Source organism: Catharus ustulatus, chromosome 1 (genome assembly GCF_009819885.2).
Source record: "Catharus ustulatus isolate bCatUst1 chromosome 1, bCatUst1.pri.v2, whole genome shotgun sequence".
Taxonomy (NCBI): domain Eukaryota; kingdom Metazoa; phylum Chordata; class Aves; order Passeriformes; family Turdidae; genus Catharus; species Catharus ustulatus.
The window spans coordinates 135,910,175-135,936,395 of NC_046221.1; the positions used below are offsets into that span (position 1 = coordinate 135,910,175).

The window sequence follows — 26,221 nt, forward strand, 5'->3', positions numbered from 1 at the left end:
GTCCATATGTCATGTTCTATTCAGGAACATGAGACTGACCACAATGCAAAAACCATCTTTTTTTCATCCTACAGATACAAGCAATGCTTATTTAAATTATGGCTTCTTTACAATATGACAAGACAGACATTTAAAACTACATATCTAAGTAATCCACTTTTACTTAAAGGCACCCTTACACCAGAGTAACCTAGGGAGTTTGTTCTGAATAGAGGCCTGATTCTAAAGGTGAAGGATTATTGTACATATTTAAGAGTTCATTAGATCACAATTATCAATCTGATAACACTGTAACAGCTCTTTGTTGCACCATCCCCTGGAAATCCTTTTCAGATAGGGGATTAGTGTCACAATAGATGACAATGACTCTTTGGGCCACCTGCTCTGTAGGTGACTCCTGTCTGCGTCTGCATATGCGCATGCACACTGAAGGCTACCTCTCTCATTCAAGGCTCCCCAAAATCCTTACCTGGCAATGTCTGCATGCAAGAAAAAAAGTATGCCCTTACATCTGTATTGCAAATTTCGAATTAAATATTAACAGGGAAAATCTAAATAACTGCTTGAAAGATTTCAAGCTCACCTATGAAGCACCCAAAATCTCTAGCACATTAATGTGTTTGCTGAGCCTGTGAGCATAACTCTACAGGATGGACCAAAAGCCTTCAGCATGAAAGGAAATGAAACCTTAGTTAATTTTCAGCTCTCCTTCTCTACTCCTGCAACCACAAATATCTTTCTTGCACCAGCTTTTGCCCACAACAATAAAAGGCAACAGTCACATGCTACACTCAGGTTTGCTGGAAGGCCTTATTAATTATGTTCCCTCCCTCTACTACTTGTTCCCAGTGATTTTAAATTCTACCAGTACAACTATTTACACCACTATGTTATAAACTCAATGATTGAAATTGTACAAATAACTTAATATTCTTCACTTATCATTCAAACAAGAAATCATGCGTTAATTCTTCACACACACATTTAAAAAAAAACAAAGCAAAAAACCACCAAAAACAATACCAAACTAAAAAAACAAAACCAGACAAAAAATGAAACAAACAAAAACCCCCAAACAAAATAAGTAAACAAACAAAAAACAAAACAACCAAACACCTGTCCAAGGCCTTTGCCCATGTAAACATACAGTTTCTTTCAGCTATAGGCAGGAGCTTTACATCCCAATGAACACTATCCATCTAAGGACCCAAACCTGAATGTTGCTTGTGACCTCAAAAAACAGCAGCTATGAGGGGCAAGGATTATGACTGACTCTATCCCAGCACTTTAAAATTGAACACCAAACTGGACATCTAAGAAAATCACATGAATAATGAGAATGGAAGCACTGACAGCTGCCATTACTGTTTTAATGGGCCAGAAACAAACACTAGCTTGGTTTGAATCCAGGGGACAAAGAAAAACAATGCTGCCAAGCACACTTAAAAGGCAAACTTAATATGCCAAGTATGATGATTATATAAATGATAACTACAAAAAAAATACTATTTTCAAGAGTTTAACTGTTGCATAGAACAAAATCCACCTCAAATAATTTGTTCCTCAGAAGATTTGATTTCTGAAAATAAGAGGTTAAGCAAGAAACAAATAAAAGAAAAAAGACGCGATTCAGAAGCAAAAGGGTTAATGTTTTGTTTCAGTCAGTGTTATACCAATGCCAGAATTACAAGGGAAAGACTAAAAAGAGCCAATTTTTTTTCTTTATTATTATTATTCTTTAAAAGAAAAAAAATCATGCCTATCTGTCACAGGGTTGTCCGGGCTGGAAGAACCGGCAGGAACCTCAAATTCCTGACCAAACCCTCTTCCACACAATGCCTCCTGAATGGAAGGAACCGAGGCCCGGCAGAGATAGCCCCCTGTCAGGAACCAGCCCTGACGTTTGCGGACAGACGGGGCTGGCCTCGCAGGATGTCAGAGCAGCAAACTGCTGTTCGAGATACTGGGTTTTCACACACTCCCAGCCTGGATGTTTTGCTCTTCAGGTAATTAAACAAGGAAACGGGGCTGATGTGTACGAGTCTGACCCCTGCGCGGCGGCTCCGCGGTTCTGCACTTCAGCTTCCGCACCAGCCGCCCCAAGCACCCGCGCTGCCTTCTGCTGCTGCTGCAGCTCCTGACACCCGGCTCTAAAACAAATCCTCCTGGAAATATCTGCTGCTGTTCCCTCCCTCCCCCACTTTACGAAGGGCTAAATTATTTGCTCTGTTCCACACACCCTGAGTTCTTATAAAAAAAAGGGAAATATGAAAGAAACGGGTAGGTACTTGGGTGCAGCTGTTCTTCAGCCAGCCATTCAAAATATTACATTTATTGAGGAGAGGGGATGAACAGAGAGAAAGATGAGGCAAGGGATTCTCAAATTAATGTTTAGTTTAAGGTCATTATTCAAAAATAACCTGAAAAATATTGCCCATTTGTCCAGTCAACAGCCAGACATTCACTTTTTTAGAAATAAAATTATTCTGATTGAAGCATTATTGAAGACTCTGTCTTAAAAAAGGACAGAAATCATCGACCCAGGCATTAGATAAATAGACCAGTGTTTTCTGTCTCTGTTTTCCCAAATTTCAGAAATGGGAAAGGGCAGGTGTTACCACCTATACTTGGCAGAAAACCCAACATGGGGTTGCTCTGTGACTGACCTAGTTTCAACGCTCCTTAAAGGCTATTTAAACAAAAATTATTTTTAAAAAAGGTAACACATTCCTAGTTCTTTCTGAAAAATCCACAGAATAGAATATTGGCTGAAAAGAGAAGAGCCCAGAAGAAAGAGGAGTACAAAAGCATGCCTGCTTGTCTGTGTTCGACACAAAGAACATTAAATGAAAACAACTGGCATGCTGCCAAATTCCTATACAGGCAAAGAGATTCAAATAAATTGATTTCACGCATCACACTGACCTGGGATCAGTGAGCAGTGGTACAATACACTTGCTGCTCCATGTGGGGCAAAGCCCATTAACGTTATCAGAGACACATTACATTGAGGGGGAGCAGGGAGGGGGGGACAGAGAAGGAACCTAAACTCTGCAAATTCAGAGAAAAAAAAAATCACTTTGAAAAACGAACTTGAACTGGAGCACTTTGTTTCAGTTTACCAGTAAATACATCATAATGCAAGAGCTTGTCCTCTGCTCACCTCAAAGGTTTCAAATATAATATTTTCAAATTAAAATAAATACTAATGTCAAACACACACACTCCCCTTACTTTTAACACAGTTGTTCTCGAACTCACTTATTCTCTGTAAATTTCCTCCCTTCCCCATCCGCTAGCGTTCTATTATAGATTATGGGTTATTTTCTTTGTACTTCAAAAGCTGGATTCCTGCCCAGGATACTCTTACTGGCACAGAAAGTAAGCTGGAGAAAGCAGCCACTGCTCTCAACTGGCCCAAATCAACCTGACCTAGTGCTTTATTTGCAAGGTAGCAATGAGTAGGGCACCAGTATCCTTTGCAGAGTCGTTCATACATGCTTCCACATAACAGGGAGCTGTCTCCAAACCACTATTTTGAATTTCACTTTCTTACTAATGTGAAATAACCCATATTCGTTGTGGAGTCTCTCCTTGTCATCCTGACTTTGTTTTTCTTTATGCTCTCTCACACTCCAATCAAGAGCAATGCCAGCAAGCCACAGGTGTGCACCACACGAACAGATGAAATTCTGATTGGAAGGACAACTCACTGTCTATAATACACTTGCTTACTCTTTTGCATCTGTGGTATGTTTGAAGGGGGCTTCATTATTTTCACTGTAATTCTTAAGATACATTGGTAAGCAAACAATTGTTTTGAAGATAAAAAAGGAAGCCAAGAGAAGATGACTTTGCAATAGCAAAACAAAGATGAGGATGCTTGAAAGGGATGACATCAGCAGAAGTAGTCATTGCTACAAGAGGCCATTGCTTCAAAGGGACAATAGACTCAAAACACCTTTTGTTTGCCTTTTACTCCACTTAGGTTTCAAATAGCAAGTCAAATCTTATTGGGCCCAGCAAAGTCCTTATTAACTTCAGCTCAGTGTTGGCTCCATCTCTAATTACAACTGAAATTTAAAACAAACACTCAAAATGTGGAGTTTCTTGGCCATTTAAGACTAAAATTTTTGGGCATGTCACAAATACATTCAGATGTAGACACCTTACCCAGATTCAAGCAAATGTCAAAATGGGAATGGCCAAAGATCTAAGAACTGTTAACCACCACTGATCACTCTCTAAGAGCTACAAAGCAGTTTTGAATTCTTCATTACCAAGGTGAAAACTACACAATATTGATAACTCTGTAAGAGGTGTCACAGAGGGATGTGTTTATTTATGTATAAGCTACAACTGATAGAACTGAATAGGGAAAGGAATCATGCAGTACACAGCAACTTCACCATGGCAGAGATGTGCCTGCACCCAGACAATACAGAGAGCACAACCTGCACAACAGTGAACAAAACGGATAAGGCGCTGTTCCCTCCCTTTTATGAATACTTCAGTAACCATCAGATCAGTTGGACTTTATAGAGATGAAGTGAATTTTAGTCATATTAATTCCCTTTCTTAAATTAGAAAATAAGCCTTTCTCCCAAGTTGTAGGAAATTTCCATTATCTTACACGTGCTCTGACAGCAATAAACCACAATAAACTTCCCATGACTATGCTAGCACTTCATGCCTCAGACATGACATCTTTACTTTACATTTATTTATTTTTAAAATCCTTTATGAAGATTCATATGGCAAAAGAAACCAACAAACAACCACAGGGTACATTTACATTTTGAAAAACAAGACTGTAGATAGTAAAAAAGAGAAAACAGTCAGAAGGTATACACTGCCAAATAAGCAAAATCAAAACACAAGAAGAAACCCTGCTAAGATTACTCATTCTCTTCCAATGCTCCTGAGTACATGAAGGTCACACAAAAGCATGTATTTGTTTTAAACTGAGCTAGGAACTCAAGTTAGGATGCAAATTCATTTTTATTAGGATTTAATTTTTTTAAAATATGTTCACACTGGTGCACAAAACCTCAGGCCTGGCCCTTGCCACAAGGTGACGTGCAGAGGCTCCTGCTGGCTTTCTCAGATGTTCTCCATCTCTCCACACCCCACAGGCAGAGCAGCATGAGCCATGGTGTCTCAGGTGGGAAAACAAGTAATATGATCAAGGCTGAACTACCTTTAAAACTATCCAGGGCAAAGCCGAGACTACTCAGACACTATTCATCTTATTTTGGTACCATACTCTATCAAAGTTATGTCAGGCAATAGGGTCCAACACTGAGAAAGAAAGTTATCCAAGTGCTGGAAAGCACTTAAAACCAGATTAGCAGTTTCTTGCCATCCAGACACACACCATTTTAGAAGAAAAAATGCAGTTACAGTAAAGACAGGAACAACTGTCCTAGGTTATCTAGAAATTTTTTCCAGCAATAGCAGATTTATTTTCCTAGTGCGGTAAAATCTTTGTGCACAAGAAGCAGAAATATCCATTCCCATTATCATCTCAATCAAATTTATCACAGATTCCAGGTTTGATTCAATGAGTTTACCAGATGATTCTGCTAAATTACAAACAACTGTTTTGCCAATGTGATTATAACTGTCTCTTAACCTGGTTGCAAATACTGTTCCAATAAACAGTTCAGAAAACTGAACGTCACTATTTCCACAACCCAGCCAAGTAATATTGACATGACACATAAAGAGCAGCTATGTCATTAAAAACACAAAAAGAACCCCAAAGTTAAAAATTTCACATATATGTATTTAAGATTTTAGAAAAGTCATGACTGATGTATTTTATTAGCATTGCAGTACTCTTTCTCACTGGTATTAAACAAGGCAGCACCTTCATCGATTTAGACAGACTATTTGGAGTTAAAGGGAAAGGTTTCTTTTATAATTACAGTTTACAAGGCAAGGTAAAGTCATTATATACACAAGAATAACTTCTAAAAGGTATTCACATTATAAAATCAAATATTTTTCTGTTCCTTACCTTGACAAAATTCAAAGTTCCCTTTTTTCCGGCAGTCACCTATCACTAAACTCAGTGCTCTCCAAGTGTTTCTTTTGATAGATATCATTCTCCACCAATCGCTCTGCTAATTTCCTCTTTCCTTTTCTGACTGGGACAGATATTATGTTCACCAGCCCAGAGATCAATCTTTTCTATTGACAACAACAAATGGAAAAAAAAAAAAAAAAAAAAAGAAGCATATATCACAGCCAGTTTGAAGCACCACACCCCTTCATTTGCATGTCTATAGTATTCTTTTAAATAAAATGGGAAAACAGAAACATTATTGTAAACCAAGTAACCACATTTTCTTAGCTAATATAAGGTAGTACTTTAAAACTGTATTAATTCTTCAACAAAGGTTGTTTCATAACTTGCTCAGTTAAAACAGCTGACATGTAGAAGGCAACAAATTAAGGGCAGCCTATATTCTACCCATTAGTTAATTCTATAAAAATGCTTGGGTTTAAATACATTCATGTAATATAAAATACAACATACTTTACCTGGTTCAACAGAAGCCCTAGAGAATCATTTATTAAATCAAAATATTTACTAAAAATAGAGATCTTCCAATTTACACATCGCTATATTAAATTGGATTTGTAAGTCATAACAGTAAACACATTTAAAGAAAGGCAGATCAAAAAGCTATTGATATATTTACAAATCATCTTCCTACTTTTGAAAAGGCAATTTCCCTCCCACTCCAACACCTAAAAAACCTGTTTATTTGGGTTACACAAATACTCTGCCATTTGTATAATTCTGTATCACAGTTGTCAGTTTTTCCAAGGCATTAATATGCTTTTCAGAGGTTCATAATTATGTCAAGACAGAAAGATTTTTTCAGAGCCAAGCACACACAGTTACGTACATGCTTCAATCTGCAACCACTATTCAAGTACTTCGGGACATGAAGTTAAGCATGCACAAGGATCCGGCCACAGCTCATGCATCTAACCCAGAATCCAGCCCCAACCCTCTCCTGGACCAGATCTTTCTGCAAAAAAAAATGCACTGCCCAAGGGCATTTGCAAAAGATCACATTTGTTTGTGCTGGAAATTGCAATCTCTCCCACAAACAAGCACCCTTCTCAAATCAAAATAAACCTTCCCAAGTTAAAGTTAAGGTTACAGAACAAAGGAGTTCACCAAAGTCCTTTCTTTCTTTCCAGTAGTCGTGGTCGGACATTTCCCCACAGTCCTGAGAGAAGCCAAAATTCCACTGATTTCAGTGAAAACAAGTGGTAAGGACTGCAGGGCTCTACCCGGAACTTGGCAACTGTGGAGCTCTCAAAGTGACACAACTGCCTCTGGCATTTGGAAAATAAAATCCAAAATGTGGTTAGGACTCCACAACTTGGGTACAATAACTACTTGTATAAAACTATTTTTATTTTGTATGTAATTCTCCAGTTGTCACAATGTTCTTACATAGGCAATAAATTTACCTTTCAGTTGTGCCCTAGCATGAATTGTGAGCTTTTCAATTGCCTAGCCTTTTTTAATTTCCATAAATGCATACAGCATTCTCTGAATTGTTGTTATTGTTTGATCTGATTTTTACGGTCATAAGCCCATGCCCCTACCAAAACTGAAAAATTCTCCACTGACCAAGTGGCCCTATTAATTTCACTGAGATTATTTAAACACTAAGTTTTCTACCAAGTGACAATAGCACAATCTGGCTAAAATATTGTCTTATAGTGGAATATTAAATTAATATCATATCTTGGATTCAGAGTTACACAGCAGACATCTGTAATTATATATGCATGTTTTGTTAACCTTTTCTAATTTGGTCACTAGAAACAATTATAGTCAAATATGTTAAACTATGTCATATGTAAAAATTCAATATTTTTATCTGCCAAATAGCATACTCCTTTTCCATGGCTGGTAAAAGATTTTAAACATCTTACCACAAAAACATTCTTATTAAAAAAAAAAAAATCTGTCATCCACTTTACAATGAAGACATCAATTGCTACTCTTCCTTTGTTTCAGGCCCACGTTCATTTTTTCTATATGCCACATTTTCCAAAGTGATGGATGCATTTTGCTATACCCATTCTACACTAATCTCCTTCTTTAAATGTATTTTTGCTTCCTGAATTGTAAACTGCTGCTGTTGTTCAAATGTACATGCAAAACTGTCTAATGTCTGAACTTCACTGAAAGTGGAATGCCTCAAACAATTTGTAGTCTTACATGAGTGTTATAAAAAAGGATCAACATGTTGCATTACCATGGAAATTTTGAAAAACATACTTTCCCAAACAAATATTACTTTTTCTCAATGGTATGAAGTAATGAAAACCACATGTGTAAATCTGCGATCCGTGCAGTAGTTCAAGCTGCAGCTAATAGAAAATACAGAGAGTGAACTCTGCCATATAAAGGATTCTTGTTACAGAAATATAATGTGAAAACCAGATGCAGACAGAAAACCTTAATCACAGATGGGAATGTAATCACTGGCATACAGAATACTTTTTTGATCAATCTCAACCATATGAGAAATGTATTTATTTTCTAAGGAATGCAATAACTCTAGAGAGTCTTCTATTTGAATTCAGTTAACCTCATATTCACAGTGCTTTTATCTTATATGTGTAGAGAAGGGGGATACAACCTGAGCCAAGACTTTTAGAAGAGCCGTTGGCTCTGGTGAATCATTCTTGTATCAGCTTATCTTTCAAGGAATTAATAGGATGTAAAGACTACAAATATCAGGATCAGCCTCAAATGAAACCATTATTGTACTTCCTAGTTACTGCCAGAAATCCCTTCATCACCTAAGCACTTCCCCAGTTAAATTTTCCCTTTAATATGTGGTTCTTTAGAAATATAATGCTAAGAGCAAGCACACTGTCGCACTCAAGTTCTGTGAATCAGACCTGGAGTCCTACAGCAAAGAATCTCCCTTTATAAAAGCTGAAGTCATGAGTTCAAAAACAAGTTTACCTGGGGCTTCCTTCTAACTGCTGAAAGTCCCTGTGAACACCTTCCACCCACACAGCTCCTGGGGGTTAGCAGGAAACAAAGGACTACAGCACAGGGCAGCTATCCAGCTTTATCAAGAGTCTGAACTGCCAACTGCCTTCTACCACTATCCAGACCAAGGTAATTCCTGACAGTTTTCACTGCTGGTGACACCACTACTACAGCAGTAGGAAATGCATCATGTAAAACAGGGACTGATACCTCAAACAGCAATATGTCTTTAAAAATTAAAAAAAAAAAATTTAAAAAATAACCAAAACCAAAAACTCCACCTTGTACTAGGAAATAAAACTTAAGAAAAGGCATTCAGGGTCTTCCAGGGTCTTGGGTACCAGTAGTGGCAGTTTTACTTCCTGGCAGGACTCAATCCCTGCTGCACCCACCTCCTGGAGGTAACTCAGTCTACCCAAGAACACACAACACTGCCTGAAGTTGGTATAAACATATTTCAATAGTATAATTAAGTAACACAAACCTCAGTGATTTGGTAGCTGTTACACTGGGCAGAGAAAGATGACAGAAGCCCTTTGACAGGCACAGGGTAGGCAGATTCTGCCTCTCTCTTACAGCCTCTAAATCCATTTGCCACCATCTCATTTTAGGTGCCTGCAGTAAGAGGACACAGTCACTTCAGTACCCTACCACAGGGCTCTCAGAGATAGCACATCACAGGTGTCCATCAGAGTAACTCTGCTGAAGTTCCTGCAAAAATGCTTTCCTAATTGAATGCCTGTAATGCTAGGTGAATTTTAAAGTCTGCTACTTGTTTTTTTCCTCCCATGTTAATAACTACCAAATCATTTGATAAAAATACTTTGATTCCACAACTGCAACAAAACAGTTTTTAAATCTTGTCTCTTCTGAGACTTTAACTTTAAATTTCTGAGACTGCAGCACTAATAGATATCGAAGTCAAGATATGGGCTGGATATGCTTGTCTTATTTCTAAACAAGCATGCCTAGATTAATAATAAACTTTGGCCAGATACATATTTTCATTTGCATGTTTTTCATATAGCATCATCATCATGTGTGTGTAGAGTGCTAAAAATGGAATGAAATCTTGCAGCTGAAAACAGTTCCACGTGACAAAACAGAGAGGGATCCTGAAAACTCCTGCTTCATGTCATGTGCGAGTGTGTATGCCTGTGCCTTTTCTTTTTGCTCTCATCTAATTTCATCTGCGAGAGACTGTCCCTAGAGGACAAGACAAGAGAGAACCAATTATATCCAGCGGTTGGTTTCTCCAAAATGAAGGCATCTGTTCCATGCCAACGACTTCCATACGGAAGAAAAACAGAACTTTGAAGGCATCTGCGTTCATGGTTGACAGTTGCAGATCTTAGGGTCTACTGTAATTGCCCAGCTGCAAATATGATTTCGTTGCTGCTGTTGTCAGCTGATCTCCTTGCACTGAAAAGAAGGGAGCTTAAATAGCAAATAGCTGGATAAAAATCAGATATTCTTCCATAATACTGACACCTTTTCCCTTCTGAAGGAGGTATTTTTCCTGGTACAATGGGTTTGATGGAAGTAAATTGCAAAGTGGTTCTTAAACTAACATTTGACAAAATATTCTACTTTAAAATGCTATTCTTTAAATAATGTACCAGTCCAAGCACAATGTGTTCATTATCTGCTAGCATTTCAGGCTGGTATTTTCTAAGAGTGATTCAGAAACCAGTGTGATTCACCAGCCACACAATCCTGCAGCCCACCTTATTTAGCCAAGTAGTCTCAGTAATATCAAGAGTACACCTGAGCAGAAGCTCAGAGTTTTCACCCCAAAATCAAAGGGCAGATAGTATCGTATATTTATTACTCAACTCACATCACTTCCAACATGAGCGAACACTTTCCAAAAGACACTTTATAGAAACATTACTGGTAATTCAAAATCTGGCTTACAGCACTGGGTGCCACATTTGCAGTTAGATACTCAGTAATGCTGTGCACCTTCACTGCTAAAAACATCAAGTAAGTTGTTAACAAGAAGCTCATAAAAACTAGCAAGACCCTAACTGATTTTCCAAAGCACAGGACTGAATGCCATTTAGAGATGCAGGACTACTGAATGCAACAGCATTCAGCCCTCCCAGCCAGGTAGCCACTCAGCTTAAAAAAGACAGTAAGGATTCCCAGTCAGTCTCCCTTGCTTGGCACATACCTCAAATTATTATGAATGCCTGAAGCAGCGAACCTGGGGGGACACAGTAGGCCTAACACTTCCTGACCACTTCTAAATTCCCTCCAGGAAGGACAAGAGTTGGGAGTGGGGACAATTAACAGAGCCACCTGTTTCCTGTGACCTCCTAAGGGGCAGACATGGCCACTGATGACTTGCTCTGGCAATGTCACTGAGGTCCTGCCCATCCTTCTCTTCCCACAGAAGCCATGGAATAATAAAAACAATAGCAGCCAATAATAGCTCTGTAAGAGATAGTGAAATTTAGGTCTGGACTTAAAAACAAATGAACAAACAAAAAAGAAAATTAACATCAGAAGCTCCCCATGTGAAGAGAGTGGGGCCAATAAATCCCAGAATGTGGAAGGAAAATTATACATTGATTCCCCCCTTCCAACTACTGCAGCTGGTATTTACTGTAGCTGTGCACTTCTCTGGAAAAAGTCTGGAGCAGGCAGCTAACTTAAATACAATTTAAGACAGATCTTGAGATACACAAATTGAAAATCGTGGCCCAATGGACTTAATAGGAATCTGCAAGTATTACGGAAGGAACAGGCTTTTTCTCTCCTTTATATGGAAGTCTTGTCAGGTAAGTCTGTGATTTACAATTCAAAAAGAATGTCCTTGCTTTAAACTGAGACCTGAGCTAGCCCATTTTATTAGGGAGAGATCTAGAACCGTTCCAAAAATATATTGTCAAGATCACGGATGTGAGATGGGAGCACAAAAAGCTTGAAGGTCCAACTCCTCAGATTGGCATTTAAACTAAAAAAACACTGTCTTCAGTGAGAAGTGGGCATGGGAATACCATGGAAGATCTGAGCTCCAGCATTTTAATTCCATGTTTACAAGCTCTGCTGATCCGTGGAGTTGCATTAATTTATCATAGTGCACAGGAAATGTGCACAACATTCAGAAACTACCTTGGGCTATTCAGTTCAGTAGGGTGGTTTCCTTGTCCACCTGTAGCAAGCTTTAATACAGTTTGCAGCCTGCTTTTTCAGCATTAAGTGGTTTGCCATCTCAAGCTTTAAAATAATAAATAGTAGAGTCATGAAACAGGTTTTGCTTAATGGTTCCTGGAACTCAGTGACTTCACTCACTAAAACACTTTCTATAACATTACCCTTAAATACTCTTAGCAATGTCACCATTAAAATAAAATAAAAAAATCATCCTGGCAGTACCATCCATTGACAGCACACCCATAGGTGCCATTATTCCCACATTTGTTGGCAGCTTTTTCTGGCACCATCATGCTTTAATGGCTTTGGCAACAAACCCCACCTGGGTTTCACTGGAAGCACTCCTTTGGAGCACTCTTCCCAAATATCCCTTGCAGCATTCTGTCTCCTCTCTTGCACCCTAACCATCCCATTTTCTGGCAATAATCTCACCCTCTCACTGTCAAAGCCTGAGCTGGTCTTGGGAGTTCTCTTCCTGAACTTGTCTAATGCATGTGTGATTCAATGTTAGGATGAATTTTCCAAGAGGATTTCAGGACAATATCTTAGCTGCTCAGGTTGGATGTTCACTCACATCCCAGTTTCAAAATTCATTTTATTATATCCCAGTAGCACAGCATGACCAAACCAATGGGACAGTAAAGCACAGGTACAAAATCCTATATAATCTGATGCTTCATCAGAGAGTTTATAAAACCTTCCGACTCCCAGAAAGCACACACAGCTTTACTCAACATGCCACACATGTCATGGAAACATGCAGAACCCAACATTCTGATAATGCCATTACCAAAATAAAAGAAATAAAAGCTAGAAAAGGTATTCCGAAAAATAAGCAACTGTGGAGGAAAAGTGGTGATTTTTGGGGGGCTGAATTGTTGATAGGTTTGGGTTTTTTTCCATGCTATTTAAAATTACACCTGGGCCACAACCAAAAGGGGCACCTGTGGGGTCACCATCAGAAATCAAAAAATGTGGACAGCAGATGTCCAAATAAAAGACACCACAAAAGAAAAAAGCTAGTGGTAATGCCTACTACTTATGCAAACTGCCTATTAACATCCAACATGGCAGACACACACAAGCCCCCTAGAGCTCCAAAAGTAACTGCAGCCTGGTACAATTGGTAATGGTCCTACAAGCATCGCCTCAGATGCTTATCTGAGTTCCTGGGCTTTACTCTCTGTAGAAACTTGGCTTTCCAAAAAATGATACCTATTTTATTACACACTGCTGCCTGCCACCACGTGCATATTAATTCCACTCCACTAGGTGGAGTCTTCTGTCTTTCCAGACTGCAACCTAATTTCCATAAGAACCTATTATCTATCCTCCATGAACTTTGCACATTTACTTTACTCTAAGCACCAGAGTAAACCTGTCTTGATCGACATAAAAATTGCAATGAATCAAAAGCCTTCCAAAATTACTAAATAAATCATGAGCTATCCCATGAGGATCCCAAATCAGCATGTTACAATATGGGATCATGCAGGAATATTGTTGCTGTACAGCTCTGTACAACACAACTGTACTTTCACGAACAATACATTCAATAAGTCATACTGAGTATAAAAACATTTCCCTTAAATAAGTCACCATATCACACATGGCCAAAAACTACACATAAACAACCCCACGTTTCAGAACTTCTATTAAATTCTTTTTGTGCACCCAGTATCTAGGATGCCTTCCCTTTCCAGGCATCCCAAAATGTGTTACAGAAAATGAGAGGGAACATTAAAGTATTCACATTTCCATTCACGACCAGTGGAGTTAAATATGGCAACTATTCAAGAGGAACAGCAAAACTGCATGCAGCATTTCTGGCAAAGATTAGGAAAACAGAGCACTCCCATGAATGTGTTCAGAACATTTAGATAAGAAAATCTGGACACCCTGCATCCAGCTATAATCTTTCTTTTGGGGCTGGGCTCCACCCCAACCCCTGTGCAAAGTACTAGAAAATCTCACAACTAAAGTAAAAAGCGCCTTGGTTTCATAACTCCTCAGGTAGCACTCTCAGCTCTCACACGCTGCGCCAGAGCATTTGCTCGGCAGTATCTGCGAGCAGAAAGCCCCACGTAGGCACGGAGCACGAACGCGAGGCTCCCCAAGGCTCTCACATCCCCGGGTCAGCCGAGGTAGGGCCTCCTCAGCGCCGCTCCTGCTGTTGGCAGATATCACGAGCTATTTCAGGCTACAGACATTTTGCCCCAATCGGCCATGTTTCCTGTAATATTTACTTCTCGTACATATGTCTATAACTATGTATACATCCCACAGAAGGTGAGGTTTAACAGGGTTAGCTTTGTTGGGGAAAAGAAGGTTTGGAGGAAAGGAAACAACTTTCATGTTGAGAAGATTTGAATCTAGTGACTGTCACGGGATGTAAACACTCTTCTGGGGAGGGAGGCTTTTTGTTATGTTTCAGGAGTGCACAGAGTTTTGGATAAAATCTGTATAAATAATTATCCCTCTGTCATTCAACATAAATTTATGCACATGTGTGCACACAGTTATGCTGGGGAATACAAACTATAAAGTAGACATGCCACAGACTTCTAGACAACCTACCACAAGCACAGATCTCACACAGAATCCATTCTATATTTAAATTTCAGTTTATTGAATTTTAATTATTTCTGATCTGTAGATCACTTTGAGGAAAATCCCCCAAGGTCAAAAGCTTACAAATCCAATTGCAAAACCAAACAGAAGAATCAGCAAGGCCCTTTCCCATGCAGACACCTACCAAAAAAATTAGTTCCTGACTACTAGATTAGATTAGAATTCAACAGCTAAAACCCATTCTAATATTAAAACCAGGTAATTCTCTATGTTGAAATAAAACAATAAAAGCTGTCATTCTATTCTGCATGTTTACTCATGTTATGTACACAGGGCTCCATAGATGTAACAATGAATTATCTCTTCTCCATTTAGATCCTTATTTATAAAATAATCAAACACATACCCTTTCCATTAGGTTATTGTTGGTTTTTTGGTTTTTTTTCAATTAAAAAGCAACAGTGTTATGTTCTCCAGAGATGCTTATGATAGAAAATGTATGCTCTACCACTACTTTGCTCTGAAACTCACAGAACTCACTTGGATTAACAGCTCCACAACAGTGAATATTTCTGTATGTATGACTCAGTCATTTCATTTACCATGAAAAAAGTTACTCCAAAATACCCATTAACTAAAATGTCCTTGATGAGCCTGAACTTAAGATTTGCAGGTATATCAGGAACGAAACAAGCCAAAGAATGTTCTGTCATGTACTGAACATCCCTTACATTGCTCAAGGTCCTCAGTAATAAGTAAAATTGTATTGCAATGGGGAAACAGCCACATGTCATTTTAAGATACAATCATAGTTTATTAATAAAATTATTTTAGAAGTACAAGTTAAATCCTTTTACCAACATAGTGACATTCAGCTATCCAGTGTCATTTTTCCAGTTCAAATAGATATAGTCCTAATTGCATAATGCCATTTTATCTGCTGAAGATAAAAGTGCCGATAAACAAAAATGCACATTAGGCAGGAGATTTTTCAGAATAGATTTTTTTTTCAAATAACCCACTTGCATTAACAAAAGATTGCAATGGCTTCCAAATTATAGGGTGTTATTTTTAGTGGAAGTAGTTCAATATTCATATTGGAGCAGATGTAGCAGTTTAACAAAACAGCTCTTCAAATCCTGCACAAATTGAAAACAGGAAAACTGATTGCATTTTCTCTTATCACTTTCCTTTTCTGAATTGACACTTTTGGCCTTCTGAAAATTTACACATGGCTTTCATCTCAACAGCACCTGCTGATCAAACAGAAACCTAACATTTTCAGGAAAATGGTATAAAGGACTAGTTTTCTTTTTACCATCTTAAAGGGCATCGTCAGTCCACTTGATGGCAACAATTGCTGAGTAGATGTCACACAGAATACATTTTATATTTTCATTCCACTTACTTTTAAAAATTAGTTAAATTGTAACAGCTCTTCTGTATTTGCTCTTTGTCTGCTTTAAATTAATTTCAGTCTCTATCTCTGCATTATCCTGATGGGTTTCATTCTACAGTCAGCTAGATTTTAAAGATGATGTGAAAGCCTCTGAAATAATAAATACATTGCATGCTCTGCAGACAGGGGTCTTCTTTATATACGCATTTATATGCAATCATACAAACTGATATATACATTCATGTGCACATATTGCACAGACATTTCTTTTTATGGTGCTTGTACGAGGAAAAAATGTGTGCGTGTATATATATAGATACACATATATGCATGTATGTCTCATTCTGCTATAGTCTCACTGCATTGAATTCCCTGAGCATTGTTGTTTGAAGATGTTGAGGGGAGTGAAATTCAAAGGGCATTTATTTATTTCAGAGTTGTTCTTTGTTTCCTTTAGTCTTCAGACAGGGAGAAGGTCTAGCAGATGCTCTGGAACTTGAGCATCAAGACTGGGTTGAGATGCTGCCATTGATGAACATGGCGAGCATGCAAACAGCACAACCAGAAATCCTTGGGCTCCTGCAAAAGTTAAAGGTATCAAGTCATGTATTAAAAAATGAAACATAAGCACCTTGTTATCCCGTTTGCTTCTGAGCCTGTAAACTCTGAAGCGCAGCAGCAGGTAACAAGGACCATCTTCCTTTGTACATAATTCTAGGTGTAATTAAAGATACTCCTGAAACCTTCTATGTGTCAGCTTCTTAACTGATAGAGCCCTCACCCCCCTGAAGTACTCTGCTGCCATCCATTACCATTCTGCTTCAGTGATAAGGTAACCTGAAGGCAGAGACGACATACAGTAATATATGTGCCACTCCAGACAGTTGGTTCATGAATTTCAGTGTTTCATCATGCTCACTGAGGCAGTCGCAAACCTGAAATGTCAATATGTTCAGTCAATGGAAGTAAAATAATGGGGCTCTATTGTCTTACCCTATCGATCTGCTGCTGTCAACAAGAATACATGCCCCCCTGGCTTTAAACAAATTTTAATTAGGCTTTTAGTTACCAGATCATATCTATATATCTATCTGTGCAAACACCTGACAAAGTGAAACGGCAGTATAAATATTTCAAACTTTTAAATATAAAGGTAATTGTTTAATGTTGCTTTAAGATATGACCACTGATAAAGCCGTTTGCTAAAGCAGCGTGCGTGCACACACTGAGCATGCAAGTCATCTTAATGTGGGAGAGAACTTAAAAAGCACCACCAAAAGTCCATCCAAAACAACAAAAAAAGAAAGAGCAAAGACGCCACTTTTCCTAACGCCCGGTGTCATCCTCCGCGGGGATTTCGGAAGGTAGGAGCCTTCACCGAAACCACCCCGGGAGTGAGGGGTGGGTGCTCGGGCGTGACAGGCCGGGGCTGTCACATCCCCTCGGCCCCGCCGCCACCCCAGGCCGGGGCTCCTCCACCCCGTCCCGCCAGACACCCACACACGGCACTCTGCTCCCCTGGGCTGTGTTCAAAGTGGGGCTCCTTAGTCACCACCTTTGTTCTGCCACCTCCTCCCTCCCCGCGGCCAGCCCGCCAGGCGAGCCCCTCTCCGCTCCCCTCGGCGCTGCCCGGGGGCGGGGGGGAGGCAGCACAACAAAAGGCAGATCCCGTCTCCCCGCCGGCTAATCTCTGCCCGTAAATCCCCCGCCTGCTCCGCGGGGAGATAATAAGTGGTTACATCTTCACTTCTCCCCGCGCCTATGGACTTGTGCAGCGCCGAGGGAGCCGGGCCGGGCCGGGCGGTGTGAGGCGGCGAGGGATGTCCCCCCGCCCGCCTCCCCGCCTCTCCCGCCCGCGGGTGGAGATTTTACCTTCCGGCGGCGGGAGGGACGAGGAGGCGCCGGCGCGGCCCGGGCTTTGTGCGCCTCACGCACCTCGCAGCTTATCTGCGGCGCAAGGACGGAGCATCGCGGCTCCGCGGCCCCGCCGGCGCGGGGGGAGCGGCACGGCGACGTGCATCGGGGTGATTACGGTATCAGCGCGGCCCAGATGGCGGCCGGAGGATGTGCGAGGCAGCGGGGCCGGCAGCGGGGCTGGGGCCGGCCGGGGTCCCCGGGGAGGCCGCGCCCGGCACGAGGAGAGGCGCCACCTCCGCGCCGCCCACCGGGGGAGAAGGCGGCGGTGCCCAGGTCTGCGTGTGCCTGCCCTCCGGCCGGCACCGGCCCTGCAAGTTGCCCAGCACCTCTCCGGGATAGGGACCCTGCCAGGGGTCGCGCTGGCTCCCCAAGGCTGCTCCGCCGGACGTCGCCGCCACCCCCACCACAGCGATCGTCCCTGTGACCGCCTCCAGCCCGGCTCTCCCCTCACAGACCGTACCTGCTCCTCCAGCCCGGCTCCCCCCTCACAGACCGTACCTGCTGCTGCAGCCCGGCTCCCCCCTCACAGACCGTACCTCCTCCTCCAGCCCGGCTCTCCCCTCACAGACCGTACCTGCTCCTCCAGCCCGATTCCCCCCTCACAGACCATACCTGCTGCTGCAGCCCGGCTCTCCCCTCACAGACCGTACCTGCTCCTCCACCCCGGCTCTCCCCTCACAGACCGTACCTGCTCCTCCAGCCCGGCTCTCCCTCACAGGCCATACCTACATCCCACACGAATCACACTGTACCTGCTCCCAGTTTGGCCAAATCCCTACCTAACATTGTCACCATTGCCATAAGAGCCTGAGCACAGCACTGCTGCTGCAAAGTGGTAGCATCATTCACCGGAGGATGAGCTATAAGCAGAAGTAAGTCCCTACATTTCACAAGTCGGGTTCTGTGAAAACTGAGGGGCTGTTTTGTCAGGATTCATCAAAGAGCACAGGGTTAGCACGAGGTATGGACAGCAAAGGAGCCTGGCCTGCCTGCCACGAGCACAGCCAGCCAGCAGAATAGTTATGCCAGCACCAGGCACTCTTATGCACTGGGGTTTTAAAGTTTCTAAAATGTTTCTCCCTGGGAATCAACACTTATTTGTTAGGAAACGCACTTCCATTGCACGTCAGCCAAGGAGCACCATGAAGGAGGGAGGAGGACAATGACAGCACGCTGAAGTGAGACTGGCATTGTTCCGTGCAAAACTTCCAAAATCACTCGTCCAAGATAGCAGTTTATTCCACAAGAAAAGGAATAAAGGGAATTTGACACATAATGCAAAGTGAAAACCAGAACCTAGATGGGGGAAGGGCATGTGTGTGAAAATCGTGTCACTGCAATGAATGTCAGATAAAAAGGGGTCTGTCACAAATCCTCCGCTAATCCAATAATGTGAAAACCTCTTGGTATCACTGAGACATAGCACAAGGTATTTTTTTTTATTTTTCATAAACCATTCTATATGTTTAGCCTTGGAAAGACAGCAATTGGTCAAACATTCCTATCGCAAAACCAGGACCTTGATTTTTCAATGAAGGCAAACTGATTTTCACATGTCAAATTTACTATGCATTCCTCAGCCAGTATTTTTACCCTGAAGAAGGGTCACTTCTCCCTCAACTTCTTCCAGTTGTCAGTTGTGTGACAACCATATTTAGAGGTAATCAGACAGGTCATATTACAAAAGTTAGTCAACTTGTTTGAAACCTTAGCTCCTAAACTTAATGGTATGTTCTACACATTTCTAAAGAAAAGTAACTTATTAATTCAACCTGCAAGGTAACACAGAGATTTCTTTCTGCATATGCTATTTCAAGCTATTACACATAAATTAGAGACTGCTCTTTTTGGTATTTCTGTTACAGAGCTTTTCATTGAAATACATACATATCATGCCATGCACTAATTTAGGACCTGCCAGATTCTCATCTTGCAGGGCCCACCATGTGCATCTTATGTCTATGTTGACCATAATTTTATTACTCAAATCACAAACCTCTAAAGAAAAACTAATCCAGGATCCTTCCTAATGTAAGCAGTTTGCTGTGAAAACACATTTAAAAATAAAACAATGTGTATTAATAGGATAAATACAATCAGAATACAAATGTGTAACAGAAGTGGCGTTCCATAAGCACAGCTGTCTCAAAGTCCAAGCTGCAGGCTAGAAATCTTAATTTCAACTGACTCTCTTGTAATAATGGGTTACCTTCCTCTAAAGCGGAAAGTCCATCTGCCCCAGGCAGATAAGTTTTGAAGCATTAAAATAGATAAAAATCTAACATTTTCTTTCTTGCATTGAATATGTGAATTCTAGTGTGCTATAATGTGAGAATTCCAACATATGACTATTATGGCATAATATCTCATAGCTCAGCTTGTCATTACCTCACTTGTAATTCTTATGTTAATTATGCTCATAATTACTATAAACAGATGTGGTAGAAATTCATGTGACCTTTTACTTCAGAATGCATTTCTCACTCTTTCCACTTTATTTTAATAATATAGGTTATACCAGAGGAAAGTATTTCTGACACACTCTGCATGTATGTTTGTACATATTTTACATGAAACCATTTCTGCCTCACATTTCAGGCAAAGGACCACCTACATGCCAGTACATTGACATGAAAGTGATGATAACTGAAAAGTCTACCCTGAAACATACCCCTAAATAACTGTGCCGACAGTGAACCTTTTTGATTAAGCATAGCTGGAGACATCACTGAAGCCTAGGACTTAAATGGAGCGCTGCATTTTTATCCAGGACCTTTGTTAATGCAGCAGTATCCTGCTTTACAACTACAAGTACATAACAGCCATACAGCAATTTATTTTACTCACAGACAAACCATCACCGTCTGTACACAAAGCACATTTACAATAAAATCACTATGGATTTCATTAAGAGAAAGGCTACTCGAATTTCATTTCTTTGGACCTAATCTATAATTAGTGTGGACAGACAGGTGCAAACCCTTCTCCTCTACAGATGGTTACTGAAAATGGTGCAAAATAGCTCCTTCTGTTTAAACAACACACAGATAACCTGCTCTGCTCTTATCACTTACAATTACCTCCATTATACTGAACTAATGTTTACTTTAATAAAATGTCCACTGTTGTCTAAACGTTATTTGGAAACTTTCATATCAATGGCAGAAAAAAAAAAAAGAAGATAGAAGTCAATGTCTTTCAGATGAAAATTTGGAGGGAAGGAAATAAAAAAGCTTTTAAAGAACAGGATATTTTGACTTTGATTTTACATCTACTGTTCATTTTTCTTTATCCACAAAACCACAGAGTCTGCTACTTCCTGATGTATTTGTGCTACTATATATTAAACTAATAAACTTTTTAGTAAGAACAGGATAACTGCATTTTAAAAGCAGTTCTTTAAAAAGGAACATCTATGTGGAAAACCAAGACCCGTTGCCTTAAAAGTTCAGTTTTTAAACCAACTGTTTTCGAGCTCTGTTGTGAAACAACACGAACACTGTGTAACCTGGAAGTCAATGTTTTAAGGATTTAGACTCTCATTACCTATGGTAAATTCAGTGTCAGTTTCAACTTTTTAAATATTATAGGGTGTTTTTAAAGGCTGTATAAAAAAGTGCAGGATGCTACTAACTACATGGATCAAGGTTTTTTAATGCATTCAGATTAAATAATTATCTTTTCACATTTCTTTAGCCAAGCCACGAGAAATAGCCCCTTCAGAACACCAAATTCATGTTTTATTTCAGCTGTTAAGTCTTCTTGATCTCTGCATGACAACTTAAGTTTCTACAGAACAAAGAACAAGACATTCTCCTCTACCCCCCAATCTAAAAAGTCTGAAGCTCCTGCAATAGCAACATACTGATATCCTTATTCAATTAGCTGAAGATTTAACAGTAATGGACTGTGGCAAGTGGATTTGAAAGTTGAAAATGACAATTGCAAGCCCTTTCTCCCATCACCCCCAATACAAACACTGCAGATGCCTATTTCACCCAAAGCGTCTGGCAATGAGGAGTTTGCAGTCTGCACAGTACCTCAGTGAGGCGAGCTTCGCATTCAACGCCTGTCGTCTGAAGTTCGTTTCAGAGAAGTGAGAAACAGGATTTGACAGGGAAGAATGTCCTGAACTGACTATCCACTGACCAGCACTCCAGGTGGAGCTATTTTTCTCTCCCATTATTCCAAAAACAATACTCCCAGTATAAAACTCCATGTGCACACAAGCATACATAGTGTTAAGTGTGCACAGATGAGAGATACCGTGTGATGTTTTACTGGTCCATTATTTAGGCACGAAACAAGTTAACATTAAGGTGGTCAAAAATGGTAGAAGGCAGTGTTTTACTTAAAAAGATTTTGGAAACTATTTAAAAGCTCAAAGCCTTTGAAGAAAAACAACTTGTGCAGCAGTTGCCAGGAAGCAGTGACCTAACACTGCTGTCTGCATTCCATTACAAACAGAATGGTTCTTGTCTCCCTACAGCATGCTCATGGCTCAAGAACCCAGCCGCTCACCCTCCTACAAGCACAGGAAAGAAGTCCTGCTATCATCTCTTATACCCCTTGCCTGGCTCCAGCTTGCCAGAGGCATGAATGGATTTAAGTCTGATGGATTTTTTGTGGAGTTTGGTGTTTTCTTGCACTGATGCAGGGTTGGGCTTCCCATGATAGTGGAGGAAAATGGCTCATTAATTGAAAATAGTAGCAATTATATATACTGAAAGTTCAGATATGGTGAAACTGACAAGAAAGTTATCAATTATCAAACATAGTTATTGTAAGTTCCTAATTCAAAATCTTTGCAGCAAATTTGCAGTGAATCTCACACCTAACAAAGCCTTTGCCATCTTCATATTTTCACAGCTTGTGCAGTTATGAATGAGCCATGTCTTTTCCTATTATCTTCCTATTGATGAGAAGCCACAGAAACACCTAGTGCTAAAACCAGAAAGCATAAACAAGATGGAGTAACTTTTTTACCATTCAGTCAAGCTGAAGGAAATTCCCTGATCATATTGGATTTCCTAAGGAAATCAGCCCAGAATAAACTGAATGAGGTTTTCAGACTTCCCATGGAAAGGTCAAGCATCAGCTTTAACAACTATTACAAACCAGTTTCAATCCCCTCGGCTATCCAGATTCACTAAGCCGTTAACAGAAAAGCTGAACAGAAAACCTGGACAATAGAATTCAACTCTAAAAACATCTTTCACATATTGCCTCAAATTGCGGTTAACAAAGTTGCTTATTTAAACTTTCCATTGCATCTGTCAGGATGCAGAAACTGAGACGGAAATGTAAGGCTTCAAGGATGTAGTTAAATAAATTATACTCACCCTTAGCCCTAACATATTGTGTTTACAAATACAATAATTATGTTTCTAGCTACATGTCAATGGAAAATATTTTCTAAGTCCTTCAAAACGCATGCAAGCATTACTGCAAGTAGGAAATAAGTCAAAACAGATTAGTAGACCAAAAATGGGGAGGGGGGAATAAAATCCTGCTTTGGTCAGCAACTCGGACCACCATCAGGGGATAAATCAATTTGTAGCAGCTGTGGACAGCCATTTAAGTCTGGGGCCTGAACAGATTAATTAGGAGAAGCGATGTTAAAAGTTAAAGGGGTCAGCGTTACGTTAAGCACAGGAGTACTTGCTGGAGCAAACGCTTGGCTGTACATACCAAGACTCACAAGACATTCTTCTAGTTAGCCAAGGCTACGCCAACAGCCAAGTGTTTGGCACTTGCTGCTTTCCCAGAGACAGCACGGCAGCTCCCGCAGGTTGATTTTAAGAGGCACAGACCCATTGTTGCCCAGCCCTCGCCGTGCTGTGCCCTCGCCGCGTTCAGCATTGCCCGCACAGGCGGGCGCGCAGCCGTGCTCAGCGCACCTTGGGGCCGCACGGATAAGCGAAGGCAGGCGCTTTGTCAGTGCAAAACTTGGGCAGCTCTGTCGGTCCGACTGGCTGCCGCGGACTCAGCAGATCTCAGCCCGCTCCCGAGCTATCTGCGGGGCAGGAGCTGCCGGCTCCCGGGCGTCACGGCCGGGCGGCTGCGAGAGGCTGATCCTCTCCGTGCCGTGATTTAGGGCATGGCAGAGGCGGGAAGGGGTGACGGGCAGAGCCTGCTGCGGATCGGAAGACGGAGGGCTGCTGTTCCAGAGAAACCCGAGAGGCTTCAAGGCGTCTGTTCCCCACAGCGGCGGTGCCGGAGAGCCCCCGGCTGCGGTCGGGCAGGGCAGTCCCACCGCGCCCGGCTCCGGCTGCAACCTGGGGGGCAGGAGGGGGAGGCTGCTTCAGCTCCCCGTACCCTCGTCCTCCCTCCTTTAAACTTATCAGGGAACTGAAGGAAGTAACATTTTAGCTCCTGGTTGGAGCACGAACGATTTAAGAGCTGCGTCCTATTAGTTACTTTCGGTTTCTCTCTAACATCTAGGGGAGCAGAGCACTGGAACGACAGCTAGTTCGCTGTTAATTAACAATGAAACGGAGTCATGGGTGTTCCTGCTAGGGTGGCAAACCCTTCCCTGCGCTAAACCAGATTTCTCAACTTTGGCACTAACAAAAGGAGTCGAACTCGGCAAAAGTCAAAGGCTTGTCTAAATAGCCGGGAATGTGGTTTTCATCCTTCTAATCTCCCTTGTCAATGGTCTGTTGCGAATTTATGGAATCGAACCCTTCAGCACAGCCAGATGAGATGACACAGTTACATTGTATGGTAGTTTCGGAAATGCAATCCCTAACGTTATCCTGTCGTTTTAGGAAACAAGCTATTTGCAAGACCGCGGTGCAGCTAAAGGCGACGTGCACCGCCTAAAACATTTCTATCAAAACAGTCCGAAAAGATGTTGCCAGTGCTGCACAGACCTATGATTGCAGTGAAACAAGCAAGCGAAACAAAACAATCCCATCAGAAATATTTCAGCCACTCCAACTCACACTGGCCAGCGCTAGAGCCTGCAGAAAGGGGAGGCAGGAAAGAAAAATGCAAGTCCTAAATCCAGACAGAAATCTGACGCTTTGTTATAGCATATGCCTGGGAGGGTTATTTTCTGCAAAACTGGGTTATTTGGTTTCTGAGCTCTTGAGCAGTATCCGGAGTGCTAGTTTGTAAGCCGGGTACAGAGGGTGTAAGGCTGCATGCAGCGCTAACCTGGGCCGGGCACAGCAGCAGCCCCGGTCCGCCTGGGTTAGTTACAGCCACGGGAGCCCCTCAGAGCCCGGGGAGCCCTGCGGGAGAGGAGAAAGGAAAGAAAAGGGGCTCGGGCTCCCCCCGCCCCGGCGCGCCCTGCCCAGCCCTGCCCGCGCCCGTACTCACACTGCAGAGGACCGGAGATGCCCACCATTCGCCACGGGCTGAGAGCTGCAAATAAAAGTTCCCGTCCTGCTCGGGGGAGAGACGGCAGCCCAGGCTGCTGGAGGGGCGAGGGGCTGGAAAAGGGGAGAGCAGCGCCGCGCGGCTTCCCTTCCCAGTCCAGATGATCCACGTCCACAAAAGTCAAAACGAGCTGAGGAGAAACTCCAGCTGCTCTTCCCCCCCCCACCACCCTCTCCTCTAGCTCTTTTTTTTTTTTTTTTTTTTTTTTTTAAAGGAGGATCAGCTCGGGAGAGACTACTGGTTCCACGGGAAAGGAGAAGAACCAAAAATAAAGCAAAGTCTCCAAGTCGAGATAGTTAATGCCCAGGTCCTTCTCCTTGCTGCCGCCGCCGCTTCAGACAAACGTGATGTGGAGCGCAGGGAGCGGCCGCTGTCAGTGGCGGGGTCTCTGCCTGTCCCCGAGCAGCCGACGCATAGCTGAGCCCGCGGCGGAGCCGAGCCGAGGCGAGGCGGGGGTGCGGTGCCGAGCGGAGCCGAGCCGAGCCGCCCGAGGCTGCGCCGCCGCCGCTCCGCTGCGCCCGGCTCCCGCTAGCAGGCAGCGCGCGAGGCAGGCAGCATACTGCCGGCAGCCGGGCCGGCCCCGCTACCCAGGTGCAGGGGGGGAGGGCTTAAAGCAGTGGGAGGTGATAGAGGTAGGAGACATCTGTGTCGTGAAGAGGTTAGTGGGGGTCAAGTATATGTTAACAATAGGCGAGCGTGGTCCCTCTCGGGCAGCCTGCCTACTCTTTCTTTCTTTCGCTCGC

At 41.9% G+C, this 26,221-nt stretch overlaps 1 protein-coding gene across 5 annotated transcripts in view; it reads right to left on the minus strand.

Annotated features, from left to right (window-relative positions):
* The window catches only part of RUNX1T1 (RUNX1 partner transcriptional co-repressor 1), a 115,270-nt gene extending 89,356 nt beyond the window's left edge, over nt 1–25,914 (minus strand). The window contains exons 1-2 of one of the 5 annotated variants that reach the window (XM_033056986.2): nt 25,419–25,914; nt 6,023–6,195 (exon numbers count right to left, since the gene is read on the minus strand). In XM_033056986.2, coding sequence (XP_032912877.1) covers nt 6,023–6,110 — 88 coding nt within the window. In that variant the 5' untranslated portion in view covers nt 6,111–6,195; nt 25,419–25,914. Of the gene's footprint in view, nt 1–6,022; nt 6,196–18,047; nt 18,148–22,132; nt 22,150–25,418 lie in introns of those variants that run through there. The other 4 variants (XM_033057005.2, XM_033056995.2, XM_033057015.2 and 1 more) reach the window with 4 other exon arrangements.
* Nucleotides 25,915–26,221: the final 307 nt, after the last annotated feature.